Source organism: Solanum verrucosum, unplaced genomic scaffold, assembly GCF_900185275.1.
Source record: "Solanum verrucosum unplaced genomic scaffold, falcon-dt-bn FXZP01000284.1, whole genome shotgun sequence".
NCBI lineage: Eukaryota > Viridiplantae > Streptophyta > Magnoliopsida > Solanales > Solanaceae > Solanum > Solanum verrucosum.
Window position 1 is genome coordinate 2,250,117 of NW_026019936.1, and position 20,535 is coordinate 2,270,651.

Sequence of the window (20,535 nt, forward strand, 5' to 3'; positions counted from 1 at the left end):
TATTTATAGATATCTAGTGAAATTCTTAATATAATATATACACAATCCCTTGTTGTCGTATAAGTGTTCTCCTTTTCTTTTTGGTTTGTTCTAGAAAAAGTATTTTTTCTATATGTAGTAAGTTTTTCAATTTCAACATTCTGTGGGACAAATTTAAGATCGAAGACTTGAAGAACTACATACATCTTTAATTTATGATTACAATATTCAAAAGTCTCTCGTTGTTTCTAAACTATGTGTCAAATCAAACTAAGTCACTTAAATTGGAATGAAGAGAATATAAATATGTGACACATTTCGAATTTCGAGATATGTCCCAATTTATGTGATACTTTTTAGATTTTGAGATTCAAACAAATCTATGTTTAATCGTAAATTCTTCGTATACATTTAAATATTCCAAATTGTGACTTATAGTATTTTTTTTACGTAGTTTACAAATATATAAATTTCATTTTAAAAACTTTCAAGATTCCATGAGGCAAATCCTCGATCAAACCTAAACTGTTTAACTCTCGAAAAACGAAATGTGTTACATAAATTGGGACAGTCAGAGTATTAGAGAATTAGAGCTTCCTCATTTGCAAATGCTTTCATGCTGGTTTTATTATGCTCCTACTTTTCAAAAATAGATGCCAAAATATGTCTATCGGAAATAACTTCTCTGTCCTACAAAAGTAGGGGTACAACATGTGTATATTCTATATTCTTAGGACCACACTTGTAAGATTACACTGAATACGTTTTTGTTGTTATAGATGCCAAAATGAAGTGCTTTCCAAGTTGAATATAAGTTACAATCTGAGAAATACTTGACTATGCTTGAAGTTTTAACATAACAAGTTGGCCTTAATGTAACTATATGGAAACCTTGAGAGTTATGACTTCTTCTTGGATCCGTCTACGCGTACATGGACAAAGAGAATTTTGTTGTAGCCGCGTGAAATTCTGATCTTGTCATCGGTATATCTGCATTGTACAAAGTTAGAAGATAGCATAACGATTGATGACAGTTAATTTCGTTATGTCTGCAATAGATCGATATATCTTACAGTATTTCTATGGTGAACTTGCTTTCCATTTCTACTGGAATTCCATACATACCAGCCAGGATTGCTCCATCATCCATTATGACATCGTACGTGTTACTTCCAGATTTCCTGTATTAGAAGACGAGCAGTTAAGCTTAACGAGCATACCAAATAAAAGGCCTCCTAGGTGATCGAGCACGTTCACTCCCTATACCTTAGTATCTCTCTGGCTTTTAGTCTATATAAAGCGTAGTTAACAGAGTTCGCTATGTCTAACATTTCAGATTTCCTAGTGTAAAAAACTGCTTTTGCATCGACTCTCTTTCTCTCGTTAGGTAATTACTGAGGCAAAAAACAGATCTCTCACAAGTCATTTATATCAATAGCTGAAATGGTAAGTACTTACTCATATTTGCCAGTCATGGAGAACCTAATACCGAACAATATGCCAACGAGGAACTTCAACTGTCCATCTGGTTTGACAATCTAGAAAGAACAACACAAATTCCGAATAAGAAAGTATAGTACGTGACCAAAGATATCAAAGTCGATAGAGAAAATAAAACAGCAGAATGAAGAGGCCCTATGCACCTGATTTCCCATCAGACCGTTGCCAGCATTCTCTAACCAACTATCTGTTTCAACCTGTAAAGCAAATAACGACCTCAAGTTAATATATGATATGAGAAATGAATGATCTATTCGGAAAAAGGAGGTTTAAGTGTATTCGTATATCAGAGTTATTTCCAAGTAAAAAGCTCTAAGTATCTGATATAACCAAACAACATGTTTAGAACTTATCTTTTCTTCATTCGTTAAGCAGAGTCGGATTCAGGATTTGAAGTTTATACATTCATACATCGACCTCAAGTTAATATATAATAGTAATAACTGGATTCATCGTCAAATATTTGTCACTCGTAAGTTGTGTTCTAGATATCAAAGTAGCGCAACACACTTATCAAAGTTTGCATTTGAAAAGAAAAGAGACGTTGGACAGATACCTGTGAACTCCATATCATTTGCCACTCTCCCTCGAGGAGTTCCAGTTCAGGGTTCGCGACATTTTGGTTTAAGGAAATAAACTCCTCAATTGCCTGTTAAAATTCACATCAAGCAAATTATTAATCACAGAACCAACACATGTTATAACAGGATTTTCACAAGAAACGAGCGTAAATTTGTACCTTTTCTACCCTTGTCCCCGTTGAAATGGACGAAAGCAACTTTTGCCTTGGTTCAGTTTCCCTTTGCAGCACAAATGTAGTTCCCTGCACTATATCAGTATAGTTTGTGGCCCTTAAACGCTTAACTGATTACCCGTTACAAAGAAGCTGATAGTATACAGTTAACTGATTTTATGCTATGTTGCTTGGACCCTCCGAAAATGCATAACTTTTGAAGGATCTGACACACACCAGCGATATCTTTGAAGAGTCCAAACAACGTTTTATGCATGGTATAACGTCTAACAGTGAGGAAAAGCAAAACAGAAAAAATGACACGAGCTAATTATGTTCTCCTACCTTGTTTCCTCTTGAAATGCGGAGATTCCCGGATGGAGACAAATATGTTGTGTCTAACCAGCCCTTAGCTTCATCTCCCAGAAGTCTAAAAGGTACAGGATACGGAACCTTGAACGGTAGAAATTTGAACGAAAAAGCTGCTCTATCAAACTGGAAAAGAATACGTTTTCCGTCTTTGATTGTTGCAAGTGCCTGAGGAACATAAGACTTGCATTCAGTAAGATACCAAAGAGCCAAATTATTGTTCAAAACTGAAGTAGAAAACTACGCCTCGGTCCAAACAGGTTGGGGTCGGCTATATGAATCTCCACTTCGAAAAACTTACAATATTCAGTAAACTGGATAAAAGATACATACCTCTACTTTCAGCTCACCTATTGCCTCAGAAAATTTTACAATGTTGGATACACGTTGATCGTTCGTTCTAAGGAACACTTCTTGAAATACACTGAATGAGTCAACCCCAACAAATGTTCTCTGCAAAATGGCTCATATAAGGAAAACGATAAGTTAGACAACCCCACGTTTTCATTACTGCCTTTTGTCCCAAGGAAAAGAAGATATTTGCTGATGTTATGATCAATGCTAATGTTAACGAATAAAATTTACTTCTTTGAAATCCACAATACAGTATCGATTTTTAGTATGTCTACGAAATGAATATTGACCATCATTTCTTCATTTAAGCTCTCTAACCAATCTACGCACCAGAAAAATGTAGACAGCTGAAAGCACAGTAAAGAAAAAGTATAACATCTAACCTGAATAGGAGATGCTGATCCTGGCCTAGTCGTGAACATCAGCTGCCACCGACCCTCTATCAAACTCGAGCTTGTCTATAGATATTAGCCCATGTGAATATAACACCAAGTCACTAACAACATTGTAAAGTTGCAAACCTCCAAATCCCTTTTGTTACTTACATTGAAACAACATAACTTATCGTTTTTAGTATATTTTTCTCGCAGATATGCAGTCACATTTATCATAATCAACACTAAGAAATGAGTACAAGGGAAATGCAATGAAAGCGAAAGCACTCAAAGACAATACTCACCGGTTCAGAAACACCTTCTGATCCTTCGAGAACTTTAACAGCATGTTCAACCTCCTGCATAACCATATATTTACTTTAGATCCTGGATCCGCCTATAATATTATACGACACACAAGATGACCCCTAAAAGATGTCAATCTCAGAATGAAATTCAAATACTGTAACAGTAAATGTACCAACAACTATGGGGCAACTCCAAACAAGTTCGGATCAGCTATATGAATCCTCACTTCTCTAGTTAAGCTCAACTCGTGTTACATCTCACTATAACAATAAAGATAACAACAACAACTATGGCGCAAGCCCAAACAAGTTGGGTCGGGCATATGATTTCCACTTCTATATTTATGCTCAACTCATGTTAAGCCTCATTACAACGATAAATATAACAACTACTACTACTATGCCTCAATCCCAAACAAGTTGAGGTTGGCTATATGAATCCGTACTGCTTCTTTTATGCTCAACTCAATCGTTATCATAGCAAATTAAATACAACAACTTACTCGGTGTAATCTAATATGACATTCTTTATCTGGAGCATGACATTCAAGGACCGGGAATATATTCACAACTCTATGCACGGTCCACACCAGACCCAATATTGGGCGCACCATGTCAAATTAGGTCCATGAGTGTATGCAGACCTTACCTCTAACTCGTGGTGGTAGAGAGGTTGTTTACGATCATATAAATTATATATAAAAAGTAGTAGTAACTATAATATTATAAGTTCTCTAATAAGTCTAAAACTTATTTCCAACTCGTAAATATTACATATATGGATCTTTTTCTTCCATTCTAATGTGTACTCACTGTAACATTACATGCTTCAAACTACTTAATCCACTTTATAGCCCACACATTTTCAATCTCTACGTTATAATATCGTCTATAGTATCTTATCTAAGCCATGAGCAGAACCACAATGCAGCTTACAGGTTCAGCAGAACTCAGTAACTTTGGAAACAAATCCAATAAACTACAACAACAACAACATATCCAGTGTAGTCCCACAAAGTGGGGTCTAGGACAGGTAACATGTACGCAAACCTACCTCTACCTCAGAGGTAGAGAGTTTATTCAGCTCAAGGAAAAATAATCCAAAGTAGTTTAGAAAAAGAAGTAACGAAAGTAAAAACATAACAAAGTAAAATACTACTACTAATCATCAAAGTACAAGACACAATAGACAATAACAAAAATCGAAGGACAAGAAACTATAGGAGCAATACTACAACTACTAGTACAATAGTACGTACGGATAGCAAGACAAATCACTACTACCTACTAACCTACTATCCTAATCCGTGTCCTCCACAACATCAACCATAACAAAGCACAACAAGAACAAAATATCATACAAAACAAGAAATTTGGGGATAAAAAAATGTGAACTAACTTGAAGTTGTTGAGGTGAAGCAGCGCGACCGCGGCCTTGAATACCAATAAGAGCTTCAATTAGTCCATTTTCTTCTTCACTAAAAGAACAAACTTTACTTGCAACAGAGCATACAAGCAAAAACCTCTTCTTGTTTTGCATTTTTTGACCAAGAAATTGCTTGCAACGCCATTTTCGAATCGAATTTATCGCAATTTGAGGCCTAAATCCAACACCCAAATTCCCGATTTCCATTATTGTTGTCATTTTTGCTAAGTGTGGAATTTTTTTATTTTTTGGAGGGAAGGGATTTGTGTGTGTGATAACAGCTTCAACTAACTTTTCAAGATTTTTATTTTATTTTATTTTTTAGTTAGATATATAAGGGATTTTCTTGGACACGTGGCAAGTTATTGGCTATACACGTGTACATGTGGGCCATGTAAATATTATCTATTTGACTATATAGATAATCAATTGCTATTGAATTATTTTGGCTAAAATAAAAGGAGTTTGATTTGTTATTTTGCGGGAGTCTTATTTGTTTGCGCTTAATAAATATTTACGTAATTATTTTGATTTTGATTTTTAATTATGCTTATTTTAGGTTTTTGAATTTTAATTATTTAGTGTATTTCTATTTTTCTTTTATGATTTTTGAATAAATTTAAATGATTGAAATTTATGACTCAAGTTTTAATATTATTAAGGTGTTATCTATTAAAGAATTGTTTTAAAACAAAGGCATTTTACCGTTGCTTCGTCTATTTTCATCGTTATTTGATCATCGTCATATATTATTATTATCGACTATGTGCCATGACACACCACCACACAATATTATTATCATTAATCAGTGTCATATATTTCGATGCTATTACTATAATCACCTTCAATTACTATCATATATTTATCAAACATTAATGTAGATCACTATTATCATTATTTATCATCATCATCCATCAAAATTACAATCCTCTATCACTTTTATCTATCACTATCATTCACCATAATTATCAGTCGTAATTATTATTAATCACTATATATTATCAATCATCATCATTACCATCAACTATAACCGTCTATTAGCACTCATAACCACCACTATTAGTCATTATCACCGCTATCATCACTAACATATTATCTTTTAAATATTTTATAAATTAATTACATTTTATCTAAATTTCATAAATATTTTTTTATAAGGAATATACATTAAATCTTTTTTTACCCTCTTACCTACTTCAACTTGACGACAAGAGCAATTAATAACAACACCATAATAATAGTAAATATTAAATGACAACGTACGTGCACTGACAAGGTAAAACTAATAATATTAATTGTATGAACTTGAATTAGACCTCAATTTAATTTTTATATATTAAAGACAACTCCATGAATTTTTTAAAGAAGGCTACGTACATTAACCTCAATGAATTATTTTATTAAAAGCGATATCAATGATATAAATTATTAAAAAATATTTCGTCTATTTCAATTTGTTTGTTCACAGTAACATTTTAAATATCATAAAATTATACTGATGTATTTGGTAATTAAGTTACTATCACGTGAATAGAAGATAACGTGTTCAAATTACGAAAACAATCTTTCATAGAAATATATATATCGGGCACGACAGGCGATATCAGTCATCATTATTAGCCACCAACGATAACCATCTATTATCACTCATAGCCACCGCTATTAGTCATAATCACTGCTATCAGCCTATCACTAACATATAATCTTTTAAAGGGCCTAAATAGCCCTTCAATAATTTGAATTGGTACAAAACTATCCTCCATCCACCTTTGGGTCTTGAAATACCCCTGACGTCAACCTTTTGGCTCAAAAATACCCTTATGTCTAACGGATCATACTCATAAGGTGGATGGAGGGTAATATTATACTAAATTCCATAGTTTAAGGGCATTTTAGGCCCTTTTCCGTTAAAATAATTTGAAATTACTTAATATATAAGCTCACGTGATTGACTTGATTTTGAATTTCATAGTAAATTAAAAATAAAAGAAAATGTTAGGTATCTACTCTCTACACTCCCCCCCTCCCACCGCCACCCCTTCACTTCCTATCTCTTCCTTTTTTTTTATTGATCGTATCCACCATTTTAAATATTATTGTTTTCCAATTAATGACAAACAATAGAGAAAAAAAAAGTAAAATTAAGCAGCGATGCATTCGTATAGAAATAGTTAGTTCAATTAAAAATGACTTAATTAAGCAAGTATGTACAAACATTGCATTTTTCTTTTGTGTTTACCTAAAATTCAAAATAAAAAAATTAAAATAATCATTTCTCTTATCCCACCATAATAATAATAAAATTTAAAAGAATATAAATAAGTGATCAGTTCATTTCAAGTTTGAGTCCCGAATATTCTAATTAAGAATAGTAGATAAAAAGGAATAAAAAATGAAAAAGACATTTGAATAATTGATAGAAAATTTTATATTAATAAAAATAATAATTTGTTTAGATGGACAATCAATCGGGGTGAATTTTAGTTGGATCCTCATTTATGAGTTGTGTTACGTTATAATAAATTGGGTTGGAGGTGAGGGTGGGGGGGGGGGGGTTGATTTAAAATATGCCAATAGGAAGATATCATGAAATTAATTATTTTTTCAATATTATTTTCAAGTGTATCGGGTCAAAATATGAATCATATGTGGTTTAATAAAAAAAATAAAAATTAAACATATAATTTTTATTATTTATATGAGAAGGGTTTAAATTTGGATCAACCACATTAGGCAACATAATAAATAAATATTTAATAATTTTACTTAAAATGAACTATTAAAATTAAGGGAAAATATGAGCCAACGAATTAATATCGAGGATATTTTTGAGCCAAAAGGTGGATGTCAGGGTTATTTTAGGACCGAAAGATGGATGGAAGATAATTTTGTACCAATTCAAATACTTGAAAGACATTTTAGGCCCTTTTTCGTTTTTTTTTTTAATAGGAATATACATTAAATCTTTTTTTACCCTATTCCCTACTTCAACTTGACAACAAGAGCAATTAATAACAACAACCATAATAATAGTAAATATTAAATGACAACGTACGTGCACTGACAATGTTTCCTAGAAATATATATCGGGTACGACAAGTGATATCATATAATAAACTCTCATAGCATGATATTTTGATATATTCTATATATTTTTAGTTTTAGAACAAAATTATCTTTTAAAAAAATATATTTTTTATAAATTTTGTGTCAAATTAAAATCAGATAAACAAATTGAAACGGGATCAATACTATATTTCTATCTGGTGAACCTAACATCTATATTTGGACGTTTGAGTATGGAATAATTAAAGTGGAAAACTTGAAGCAGACAGCTTTAAGTTTCATAAAGATATTTTAATTTTAGGAATATATTCATAAATAAATAGTGGGAGGAGATAAAAATAGAATAATAAACAGATGTGATTGATAGATAAAATCCCTTCGTTCAAACTGTGAAAATAGAAACATACTTAGTAGAGGACGTTTATTTGTTAGCCAAAGACATAGTTATCTATGATGAATGTTTCGAAATATTATATTGTATGTATAAGTTAAATATTTGAATATTTTAATGATATTTCTAATTTCGTTATTATCTTTAGAGAATCTTAATACAGAACGTAAATTCAAATTAATTGAACTTACTTGAATGCTTTGACTCCATCTATGCTCAAGAAAGTACAAATTGATTAGGTATTAGATTTGATTTCTGTGTTTATGTCATATATATATATATAGTTGTATATTTTGATTAATTAAGTATTGAACTAAAATCAATAAAATTTGATTTTTTTTTTATAAACATATAATATTTTATTCATAAGATATTCCATTTAATTAATAAGACACAATACAAAAATATACCTTTCTACTTGACATCAATTGTCATCTACGCTTTTCAATTTTGAATGTGTACAAGTAGACATACGTATTCTACGTGGCATAATACATGTAAGACGCCACGTAAGACACAAAATTGTCATGTAGGACGCTACATAAGATGAACATGTCTATCTATTCAATTTTATACAAGTTTAAGTGTCTAATTATATACACTGAAAGTTAGAAGGTATAGATATCAGTTGAAATTGAGTTAAATAACACGTCTATGTATTATGTCAATTAATAACAATATACATTTTAATGTACATATTCTAGTATTTGTATTCACACACGAATTCATATTATCAAATCCTTAAATTTATATGATGAACAATCCAAACAATATAAGCCCATTGATTTATTACGCACGTGACACAAATTCAAATTAATAATTAAAGAAATAAAAAGAACTATGTATATCCAATGATAATTGTTGAAAGAAAAGAAAATATGAATATTAACAAATACTAGTCCTTTACAACCTGGAAAGAAAGAATAACAAAAAGTACACTAAATTAATTAATTAAAAGATGCTCACCTTTTTCATGGACCCTAAAACAATTAAAGTAGAAATGACAAAATTACAAATAATAAAAATCCAAAAATCCCAAAACAACAACTAATTTGTTGTGCACTAGATTTACCACTATCATCAATTTCAACTTTATTTTCCGCAAAATAATGATGTCTTTTAGTATACCAAAATATAATTTTGTACCTAATTTTAGTACTCACATCAACTCTAATAATTGCCTTAGAATTATTTGAAACAGCCTTAATTGCATTATCCCATGGCATATTATGTGCCTCAATCATGCCACTTTTAGATGCTTCTTTATCTTTACCTTGTTTAAATTTATCAAATGTAAAATTACCTAGAGGGTAACTTGTATTTGTACCATAGTAAAAACTAAGGGTAATGTTATCGTAACGAACAGCTTTGTCCTTCATTTCATTCTTCAAATTGAGTTGAAATGACATATGGTTGTCACGCTTCGTGCTGTTGTTGTTGGAGTTGATTGATTTGTCAAGGCCTTGCACGTAAACATCTCCGATGGAACATTTGGGCTTCGTGGTACGTAGAATTAACCATAGGACCAGAGCTGTGATGCCTAAACTCACTGTCAATTTGACACAATTACAAGCACGTGAATCCGACATGTTGGAAAGTCAGAGAGATAGTTTCAGGATTTGAAGCTATCAGAAGAGATGAAAGAAGAGATGGGAAATGAGAGTAGAGAGAAGTGGTGGAACAATATTCTTAGAAGTTTTTGTGGGTTTTTTAAAGGTATATATTGATTCTCAACAATTATATTTTTTTTGCTTTTTTAAAGACTTGAGTGATTGGGTCAATGACAAGTTAGTTGGTGGTTTCCATTAAATTCTTGGAACATTTCCTGCACAATAGTGTGAAAGGAAGACTGAAAGAAATAATTATTTTGCGAAAAATATTTTTTAGAAAAATAAGTAACATTTTTGGTATTTGGTGAATAAGCAAAGTATTATTATAAAAGTATATGTAAATAATCTAAATAAATATTATCGGATATGGTTCCACGAAATTTAAATATGTCCCCCCACACTCATCTAATTACTCCTCTGACAAGTTACAAAGCACTTTGTCATTACTTATACAACTTCTTGGAAGATGATATAAAATAAAGAATAAAAAGTACAAAGACTAGTTGACTCAGCCTGTATTTTAAAAATACTTTTTTTAAATCTAGGTCTTTTAAAAAAACAAATAATAAATCCAATTATTAAAGCTCTTCTCAAGAATTGATTTTTTTTTTCATGGTCCCGCGTCTGATACTCGCTTTGAGATACCAACTAATCAGGCGTCAAAAAATTTAAATCGATTGTTCCTTCTTGGTGTAGTTGTTTAATAAATTTATCAAAATCATAGTGACACCTTAACTTAATGAGGGTTTTATACTCTCTCCTGAATTCATTTTTTCTATATTTTCGTGCACCTTTTGTGCTGACGTGATATCTTTAATCCGGTAATGTTCTTATGGTAAGTGGGCTCTTTGGATAGCCCATGAATAATTCAAGTAATTGAGTTAAGTCCAATTCTTGATAACTTCATTTCTAGCCCAATTCTAATGAGACTAGAGATCAAGTTAGTTGATTTTGCAGATTTGGCCCTTGAATTTTTACTTTTCTTGGTAGTAACATATTTAGACACAATTTTATAGAATAATATTTTGGAGAGGAAGTTACTGAATTAGATTGAATTCTGTATTTACTTAATTGTAATCTATTATGGCCAACTACGAGGAAATTCTTTTGAATAATGGGTGACAGTGAGCCCTGAATTTAGGACGGCCTTTGCTTACTCTAATGTTAATATGTGTGACTCTATCTCATATAAAAGCTTAAATTGTTACAGATATATAGATGATGATGGAGTACATGAGACTCAAACATAGAGACTTTGTTTGCTTCGCTACCATGTTGAAGTGTATAACCATCTCATTAAAAACATAAGTTAGAATATTAGAAACATAAGTGAAAATAAAAAGAAGGCGAACACTAAAGTATCTTCATTAAGTAATTTAATATAAGATCATATATTTCACGATACAACAACTTATATTAGTACATAATAACTATATGTAGTGCTCGAATCCTTTAAAAATATTGTCATATATATAGCGGATCATTCAAAAGTTATATATTTTTAAGGGATCCAATATGAGTGTGACAATATTTTTAAGAGGTCCAAAAGCAACATATATCATACTTAATTATACTAGTACATGCCAACTATTTGCTCAAACTCTTCAAAAATACTATTAAATGTATGTTGGAGGATTTGACACGAGTACAACATCATTTCGAAGTGCTCGAACAACGTATCACAATATTACATACTAATTATTCAAACTAATTAACAACCCTACAATTCGTCCTGATTTGACCATTCGATCCGGTCAAAGGACTAATATTTCCTATCTTAATCATGGAATTAACAAAGTCATTAAAGAAAAACTTAGAGCTATTACTATATGTCTCAACTAGGGTTTTTGTTGTTGTATAGCATCATCACTAGAGAACAAGATTTGGTCTGATTCAAGAAGTCCTCTTCCATTAATCAAATTCTTGAAATAATGATTGTCAAATAAATTTGTGGAATTTCTATCAAGTGGGGTTGTGTTGTTTCCATCACTTGTGGATGGACACAAATTTTGAAGTTCACTTACTAAGGTTGTGTCTAATGTTGTCTGGTGAACTTGTCCCATTGAAGTTTCTTAATCTATTGTCAAATGTTGTACACCTTGCTAATCCAATTGTATGTGCACCTACAATAATATTCAATTGAACATTTAAAACGGGTTAGCGCAAGTAGATGCGTATCCAGAATTTTGGGATGATGGGTGCACTATTATGAAAATTAAGGTGGATCTAATCGGTTTGACATTTAGGTTTTTATCATTGAAAATCATTAAAATTTTAAAATTATAAAATTATAGGTCCAAAATTGAAATGCTTAATTAATTAAAACACCAAAATTGCTATCAATTACCACTTAGAGATGTGTTACTCAATTTTAGAAAGAAATATAAAACAAGATAGATATAAAATTCAAGTTTCTGACCTCACTAAGAGATGCACTCAATCATCGTCACATTATATGATATTTCGAGTGTGGGTTCACACATCTATATTTAACAAAAAAATTAAAAATATAACACTACTATATATGATTTCGGGAGGGGAGCATGGGTTCACGTGAACCCGGTGACCCCATCTTGCATACGCCTCCAACAAGTCTACTATTTCACTTAAAAGAAACGACGAACAACTTTTGTCACCAAATAATAAAAAAATTATAAGTAATCCTGCTTTAAAAAAGAGTTAACGAAGTTTTTAGCAAGTTCTGATTCTCTCATTCACTTAAAACACAACCTTTTATTATATATAAATTACATTCCTAATATAAGAAAAATATCTTTACTATATATATTATTGTATATAATTTTATTTTTATTTTTTTTTGTAAAAAAAATATTTGAATATTACCTGATAGGCTCACAACATCTGTTAAGTTTAATCCAACATCCTGGAATTTAGAAATAATTGTATTAAGATGATCAAATGGTGCTGGAAGTCCATTACTTGATCCAGAAAAATTAGCAGCTAATCCATCTCTTCTCCCTAATAACACCTTCCAAAATGGCCCTCCACTCTGAAAAAATAAATAATAAATTAATTAGTCTGAAGAGATAGATAGGATTCCGTCACTCTTAATTAAAGATCTCAAGTTCATATGCTGAAAAGGAAAAAAGAGAAAAAATCATGATAGAAAGCGCTACTTAGTTTAACGGGCCTTAGGAAGCGTGAATCTGAATTAATCAGGACTCTGTTGGTAAAGCAAGTATTAGACACCATGTATATAGGAAATAATCAAGATTAGTTAGAGCCTTAAAGCGAGTATCAAACATCAAATAAATTTACCTTTAAAAAATGTAAAATATTTACACAATTAGATTATTTTTACTAGGGACATAAGTCCATGTAAATTTCTTGTAAATATTAATTTATTTGATAAAAATGATAATTAACCTATTATTATAGTATAAAATTCATTGAACGTATAAAAAATATATTTACATAATTAGTGCGTAAAATTTAAATTAATCAAGAATAGCGTTTCACTTTATAATCAGTTCACCTAAATGTAGAGCTAGGCAGAACTAGAGTATCAATTACGAGTTCGATGGCTCAATAGCTTTAACAAAAAAAATTATATTTGTATTAAGAAAATCACTTTATATATATAACAGGTTAAATTACACTGATAGCGTAAAAAAAATCTTACCAATAACACTGAATCTCTTGCAGCTATAGCTAATATATCTGCACAAGAAACAACTCCACTACATGTATTCTCAACAACAGTTTTTATATTGTCTATCACTTCATATCCTCTTGCTGAGTTCAAATTTCCTGGAGTAAACTTCTCACTTGTACAACTATTTCCATCCAACAACAATGATGCATCACAACCCTACAATTTTATTAAATTAAATTAGTCGAAAAAGTTACAAATATACACCGTTCATTCAATTAATTTATCAATATGATCGAAATATCAGTGTATACATTGTGTATGTGTATGTATACTATATATAATATACATGTTTATTTAGCATAAAAAATATGATTGATACACTATACATATTTTGTAATCTAAATTAGTAGGAAAAGTTATAGATATATATGGTTCGTTTAATTAATTTATCAATATGGTAGAAAAATCAGTGTATATATTGTGTATATTATATATAATATATGCGCATATTTAGTATAAAGATTACACAATCTATACACTTTATACATATTTTGTAATCTAGTTGGTTGAAGTACGTTTAGGGACGTAATTATCTTTAAAAAATAAGCATTAATGGTTGCATTTTAATTATCAATGTATTTTTACATGTTGTAACAAGTGATGATTTGTTTAGTTTTTTGTTATTAATTATCCACTTCTTATGAATAGTTAATTTCATGTAACTACATTTTATATTTCTATATTGAGTCAGTATATAGAAGTTAATTAATTAACTCGTAGACAGCTGAAGAGCTTGAGTTTTGTACATTAACGGTGTATAAATTTTTCAAACCATGAAACTAAATTGACATACAATACAGCGTATAGATAACTCAGTTTAGCCAGTTAAATTGCATTGATAGGTTTTTAAAAAAAATTAGCTATTAGTATACATAATTTAAATTAAAAAAATATTGAAATAAAGATATTAAAAAAGGGAGTCTTGGAGTAACAATGTTATTATCTCCATATGATATTATATCTTTCTCGGGTTAATTCGAGTCATGTGAGCTATGGGTGTTAATTAATCACATGATACATTTTTTATGAGTAAAGATGTCTAAATGTCAACTCGTGCTAACTTTAAGCCCTTTTATATGTATTTGATCTAATAATAACTTTGAAATAAGGTAAAACGGTCTTATATTATAACAAGTTAAATTATACTGTTAGCGAATATAAAAACTCACATTGACAAAGCAATCGTGGAAGTGAAGACGGAGCAAAGAAGCAGCCATTCTTATTTCACTCTTGATTGCACTTTGAACTTCTTTACGAACAACTCTAAGAAGATTTGGACATGTTTTAAAGTAAAAATTTGGTGTTAGTTGAGAATTCACACCTACAAATAACACCAAGAAAATCACAATTTGGAAATATAAAATAAAATTATAAGGTCTAGTCTTCATGATTTTATTATCGACTCTTGACAATTGTTTTTTTTTTTTACTCAGAACGATTGAATTTAGACTTTTAACGACTAAACGTTGGGTTGTGAATGCATGTCAATGTACTTGAACCCTAATTTATAGTCATGATTAAGGGATGATTAAAAATTAAAAATTTCATTAATATAAGCTATAGTGGTATGATGTATGGCGGCTCCATTTAGTTTTTTCTTTCTTTTTTTAAAAATCAAACTTAATTAAAATCTACAACTAATTAATCTACAATTAACAGCTAGAAATATTTCAAAGACAAAATAAACTGATTGAAGCTCAAAATTTTTTTAGTACTACATAAATTGAGAAAAAAGAAATGACCTCTATTATTTGAAAATGGCGTAAAAGTATTACAAATCATACAATAAGAATTAACAATTTAAAATTTTAAAAGACTTTAATGTTTTATACTTATTCTATTTCCACTTTGGACAAAAATATCCTCCCAATATGCATATTTTTTTAAACAAAAAGTGGGACCCATTATTGATGTATTCAAGGATGATTTGGTAATTTTCTTATGATGAATTCGTTTTGTTTGTTGTTTAATTTTTTTAAAATAATTGTATAAAATACTATAAATCACAATAATTATTTACTTAAATATTCAAAAGATATAAAAATATGTAACAGATCTGATCAACTCTTCAAATTTTATCGGTGACACATAAATTGGACAAATGAAATAATATATATTATTTGAAAATTACTTAGAAAGTACAATAATTAACAATAGAACATTTTAAAGACAAAAAAAATTGATTGAATCTCAAAATTTTATTAGTACCACATAAATTGAGAAAGAAGAAATAACCTTTATTATTTCAAAATTGCGTAAAAGATATTATCATACAACAATAATTAGCAATTTAGAATGTTAAAAGACATAAAAAAAATTTTACCATAGTTAACAATAATTAAAAATTTAAACTATTTTATTTTGATTAACTCTTTAATTTTGTTTTTGTCACATAAATTGAAACAAAAAATGATACATATTGGGCCCGTGCTAGCACGGGCTCCGATGTCGTGTATATATATATATATAGTTGTATATTTTGATTAATTAACTATTGAACTAAAATCAATAAAATTTGATTTTTTTAATAAACATATAATATTTTATTCATAAGATATTCCATTTAATTAATAAGACACAATACAAAAATATACCTTTCTACTTGACATCAATTGTCTTCTACGCCTTTCAATTTTGAATGTGTACAAGTAGACATACGTATTCTATGTGGTATAATACATGTAAGACTCCACGTAAGACACAAAATTGTCATGTATGATGCTACATAAGATGAACATGTCTATCTATTCAATTTTATACAAGTTTAAGTGTCTAATTATACACACTGAAAGTTAGAAGGTATAGATGTTAGTTGAAATTAAGTTAAATAACACATCTATGTATTATGTCAATTAATAACAATATACATTTTATTGTACATATTCTAGTATTTGTATTCACACACAAATTCATATTATCAAATCCTTAAATTTATATGATGAACAATCCAAACAATATAAGCCCATTAATGATTTATTATCGTATGTGACACAAATTCGAATTAATAATTAAAGAAATAAAAAGAACTATATACATCCAATAATAATTGTTGAAAGAAAAGAAAATATGAATATTAATAAATGCAAGTCCTTTACAACCTGGAAAGAAAGAATAACAAAAAGTGCACTAAATTAATTAATTAAAAGATGCTTCACCTTTTTCATGAACCCTAAAACAATTAAAGTAAAAATGACAAAATTACAAATAATAAAAATCCAAAAATCCCAAAACAACAACTAATTTGTTGTGCACTAGATTTACCACTATCATCAATTTCTACTTTATTTTCCACAAAATAATGATGTCTTTTAGTATACCAAAATATAATTTTGTACCTAATTTTAGTACTCACGTCAACTCTAATAATTGCCTTAGAATTATTTGAAACAGCCTTAATTGCATTATCCCATGGCATATTATGTGCCTCAATCATGCCACTTTTAGATGCTTCTTTATCTTTACCTTGTTTAAATTTATCAAATGTAAAATTACCTAGAGGGTAACTCATATTTGTACCATAGTAAAAACTAAGGGTAATGTTGTCGTAACGAACAGATTTGTCCTTCATTTCATTCTTCAAATTTAGTTGAAATGATATATGGTTGTCACGATTCGTCCTGTTGTTGTTGGAGTTGATTGATTTGTCAAGGCCTTGCACGTAAACATCTCCGATGGAACATTTGGGCTTCGTGGTACGTAGAATTAACCATAGGACCAGAGCTGTGACGCCTAAACTCAATATCAATTTGACACAATCACGAGCACGTGAATCCGACATGTTGGGAAGTCAGAGAGACAGTTTCAGGATTTGAAGTATCAGAAGAGATGAAAGAAGAGATGGGAAATGAGAGTAGAGAGAAGTGGTGGAACAATATTCTTAGAAGTTTTTGTGGGTTTTTTAAAGGTATATATTGATTCTCAACAATTATATTTTTTTGCTTTTTTAAAGACTTGAGTGATTGGGTCAATGACTTTATTACTTTACCCCTCATTTTGTTTTTGTTTTTTTTGCTTTTTGTACTTATAGACAAGTTAGTTGGTGGTTTCCATTAAATTCTTGGAACATGTCCTGCACAATAGTGTGAAAGGAAGACTGAAAAAAATAATTATTTTGCGAAAAATATTTTTTAGAAAAATAAGTAACCTTTTTGGTATTTGGTGAATAAGAAAAAAGTATTATTATAAAAATATATGTAAATAATCTAAATAAATATTATCGGGTATGGTTCTACGAAATTTAAATATGTCCCCCCACACTCATCTAATTATTCCTCTGACAAGTTACGAAGCACTTTGTCATTACTTATACAACTTCTTGGAAGATAATATAAAATCAAAAATAAAAAGTACAAAGACTAGTTGACCCAGCCTGTATTTTAAAAATACTTTTTTTTTAAAATCCAGGTCTTTTAAAAAAACAAATAATAAATCAAATTATTAAAGCTCTTCTCAAGAATTGATATTTTCTTTTTTTCATGGTCCCGCGTCTGATACTCGCTTTGAGATACCAATTAATCAGGTGTCAAAAAATTTAAATCGATTGTTCCTTTTTGGTGTAGTTGTTTAATAAATTTATCAAAATCATAGAGACATCTTATCTTAATGAGGGTTTTATTACCCTCTCCTGAATTCATTTTTTCTATATTTTTGGGTACCTTTTGTGCTGACGTGATATCTTTAATTTGGTAATGATCTTGTGGTAAGTGGGCTCTTTGGATAGCCCATGAATAATTCAAGTAATTGAGTTAAGTCCAATTCTTGATAAATAAGTAACCTTTTTGGTATTTGGTGAATAAGAAAAAGTATTATTATAAAAGTATATGTAAATAATTTAAATAAATATTATCGGATATGGTTCCATGAAATTTAAATATGTCCCCCACACTCGTCTAATTACTCCTCTGACAAGTTACAAAGCACTTTGTCATTACTTATACAACTTCTTGGAAGATAATATAAAATAAAAAATAAAAAGCACAAAGACTAGTTGACCCAGACTGTATTTTAAAAAAGACTTTTTTAAAATCTAGGTCTTTTAAAAAAAAAACAAATAATAAACCCAATTATTAAAGCTCTTCTCAAGAATTGATATTTTCTTTTTTTCATGGGCCGGCATCTAATACTCGCTTTGAGATATCAACTAATTAGGTGTCAGAAAATTTTAATCGATTGTTCCTTTTTGGTATAGTTATTTAGTTAATTTATCGAAATTCTAGCGAGACATCTTAATTTAATGAGGATCCTACCATCCCCCCTCTTGAATTTTTTTTTCTATACTTTTAAGCACCTTTTGTGCTGACGTGACATCTTCAACGAGGTAATGTTCTTGTGGTAAGTGGGCTCTCATAATTCAAGTAATTGAGTTAAGTCCAATTCTTGATAACTTTCATTTCTTGGGCACCTTCTGTGCTGACGTGACATCTTCAACAAGGTGATGTTCTTGTGGTAAGTGGGCTTTTTGGATAGCCCATGAATAATTCAAGTAATTAAGTTAGGGAAAATTAGCAATTAAGTCATAATACCTAACATAATTAGTCAAAATAACAATACTTTAAAATATTTATTTAAAATGGCAGAATGACAATATTTTTATAAAATAATATGTATTCAGATTTTAGTATTTAAAATTAATTTTATTTATGGAAAAAGTCCTATATTGGACGAAATTATATATCAATAACCGTTTAAAGAAAAAAAATTAAACCAATACACATTAACCTTTTTTCAACTCCATTCACGTTTCTTCCCCACTTTTCACGTCTTCCCCACCTTTAACGTTTCAAGTTTATCTTTCTTCAAGGTGCTAAATTGTTGTTCATCAAGAAATCTTCTTTATTGTTAAATGAAATCTATTTATTAATTCAACCAGATTTCTCTATTGGCAAGGTAATTTTCATTATCCATTTTGATTTATTTTGATTTGATGTTTAAATCACCGATTCTATATATTACGGATTTCCAGTCGAATTTTTCAATTATTATGTGATTTTGTTTAGTTATTCATCAAATAGTTATGATTTTCAATTTTTTCAATTTTTTTTGTGATTTTCTTTTAATTTTTCAGATTTTGGAGAATCTAGAAATTCATATGTATGTTTATTTTGTTTGATATTTAATACATTCTAATTTTTGATAATTTCGAAATTCAAATTATCAAAAATTTTGTTTTCATATTTGAGATTTAGTAGATTGTAGTAACTACATTAGCACACATACATCATATATTGTTTGATTTTTTTATACATTCATATTTAATAATTTTGAATTTTGCTTATAGGGTTACTAATGCACAAGTGAATACGGATTCAGATTCGATTTTGATAGAAAAAAATCGGAAAAAAGAACATAGTAGATGAAGAAGAAGAAGAAAGACAAAGTCAAATAAGAAGGTTACAAAATTGTATTCATACCACAATTGTATTCATATTAATTTTTGTTTGTCAATTGTTTTTCTTTTACTCATCATTTGTATTTTTATTTTAAAATATTGTATTTCTTTTTTAGTTTGTAGTAATTTAAATAGGTATATAATGTATTCGTCACAATTCTATATATTATGATTGAATACATAATTTATAGAATTGTGACAAATACATTATAAAAAGGGAAATGAAAACTTATTGGTATTCATTTTTTCGTTTGAAATACAAAATCATACTGAAATACAACCTGATATTTGAAATACAAACTTAGTAAGACATATTTTGTATTTTATTTGGCTAAAGCAATATAGTTTTATGAATACATAA

General features: G+C 29.4%; 3 protein-coding genes and 1 pseudogene across 3 annotated transcripts; all 4 read right to left on the reverse strand.

The window, feature by feature from the left end:
- Window positions 1-744: 744 nt before the first annotated feature.
- On the reverse strand, window positions 745-5,326 carry LOC125837653 (probable plastid-lipid-associated protein 12, chloroplastic). Its single transcript, XM_049516739.1, has 11 exons — window positions 5,017-5,326; window positions 3,615-3,668; window positions 3,319-3,393; window positions 2,915-3,034; window positions 2,558-2,749; window positions 2,219-2,302; window positions 2,036-2,128; window positions 1,623-1,676; window positions 1,438-1,517; window positions 1,053-1,160; window positions 745-969 (listed from the first exon to the last, which is right to left on the reverse strand). Exons 1-11 carry the CDS (start codon window positions 5,260-5,262, stop codon window positions 879-881), a joined length of 1,197 nt encoding a protein of 398 aa, XP_049372696.1. The 5' UTR covers window positions 5,263-5,326; the 3' UTR covers window positions 745-878.
- A 4,142-nt stretch (window positions 5,327-9,468) lies between these two features.
- Window positions 9,469-10,157, reverse strand: LOC125837257 (protein NDR1-like). Its single transcript, XM_049516424.1, has one exon. The coding sequence runs from the start codon at window positions 10,087-10,089 to the stop codon at window positions 9,490-9,492; it is 600 nt and encodes a 199-aa protein (XP_049372381.1). The 5' UTR covers window positions 10,090-10,157; the 3' UTR covers window positions 9,469-9,489.
- Window positions 10,158-11,817: 1,660 nt separating this feature from the next.
- LOC125837549 (peroxidase N-like) lies at window positions 11,818-15,174 on the reverse strand (annotated as a pseudogene).
- Window positions 15,175-16,832: 1,658 nt separating this feature from the next.
- Window positions 16,833-17,642, reverse strand: LOC125837267 (protein NDR1-like). Its single transcript, XM_049516436.1, has one exon. The coding sequence runs from the start codon at window positions 17,562-17,564 to the stop codon at window positions 16,965-16,967; it is 600 nt and encodes a 199-aa protein (XP_049372393.1). The 5' UTR covers window positions 17,565-17,642; the 3' UTR covers window positions 16,833-16,964.
- Window positions 17,643-20,535: the final 2,893 nt, after the last annotated feature.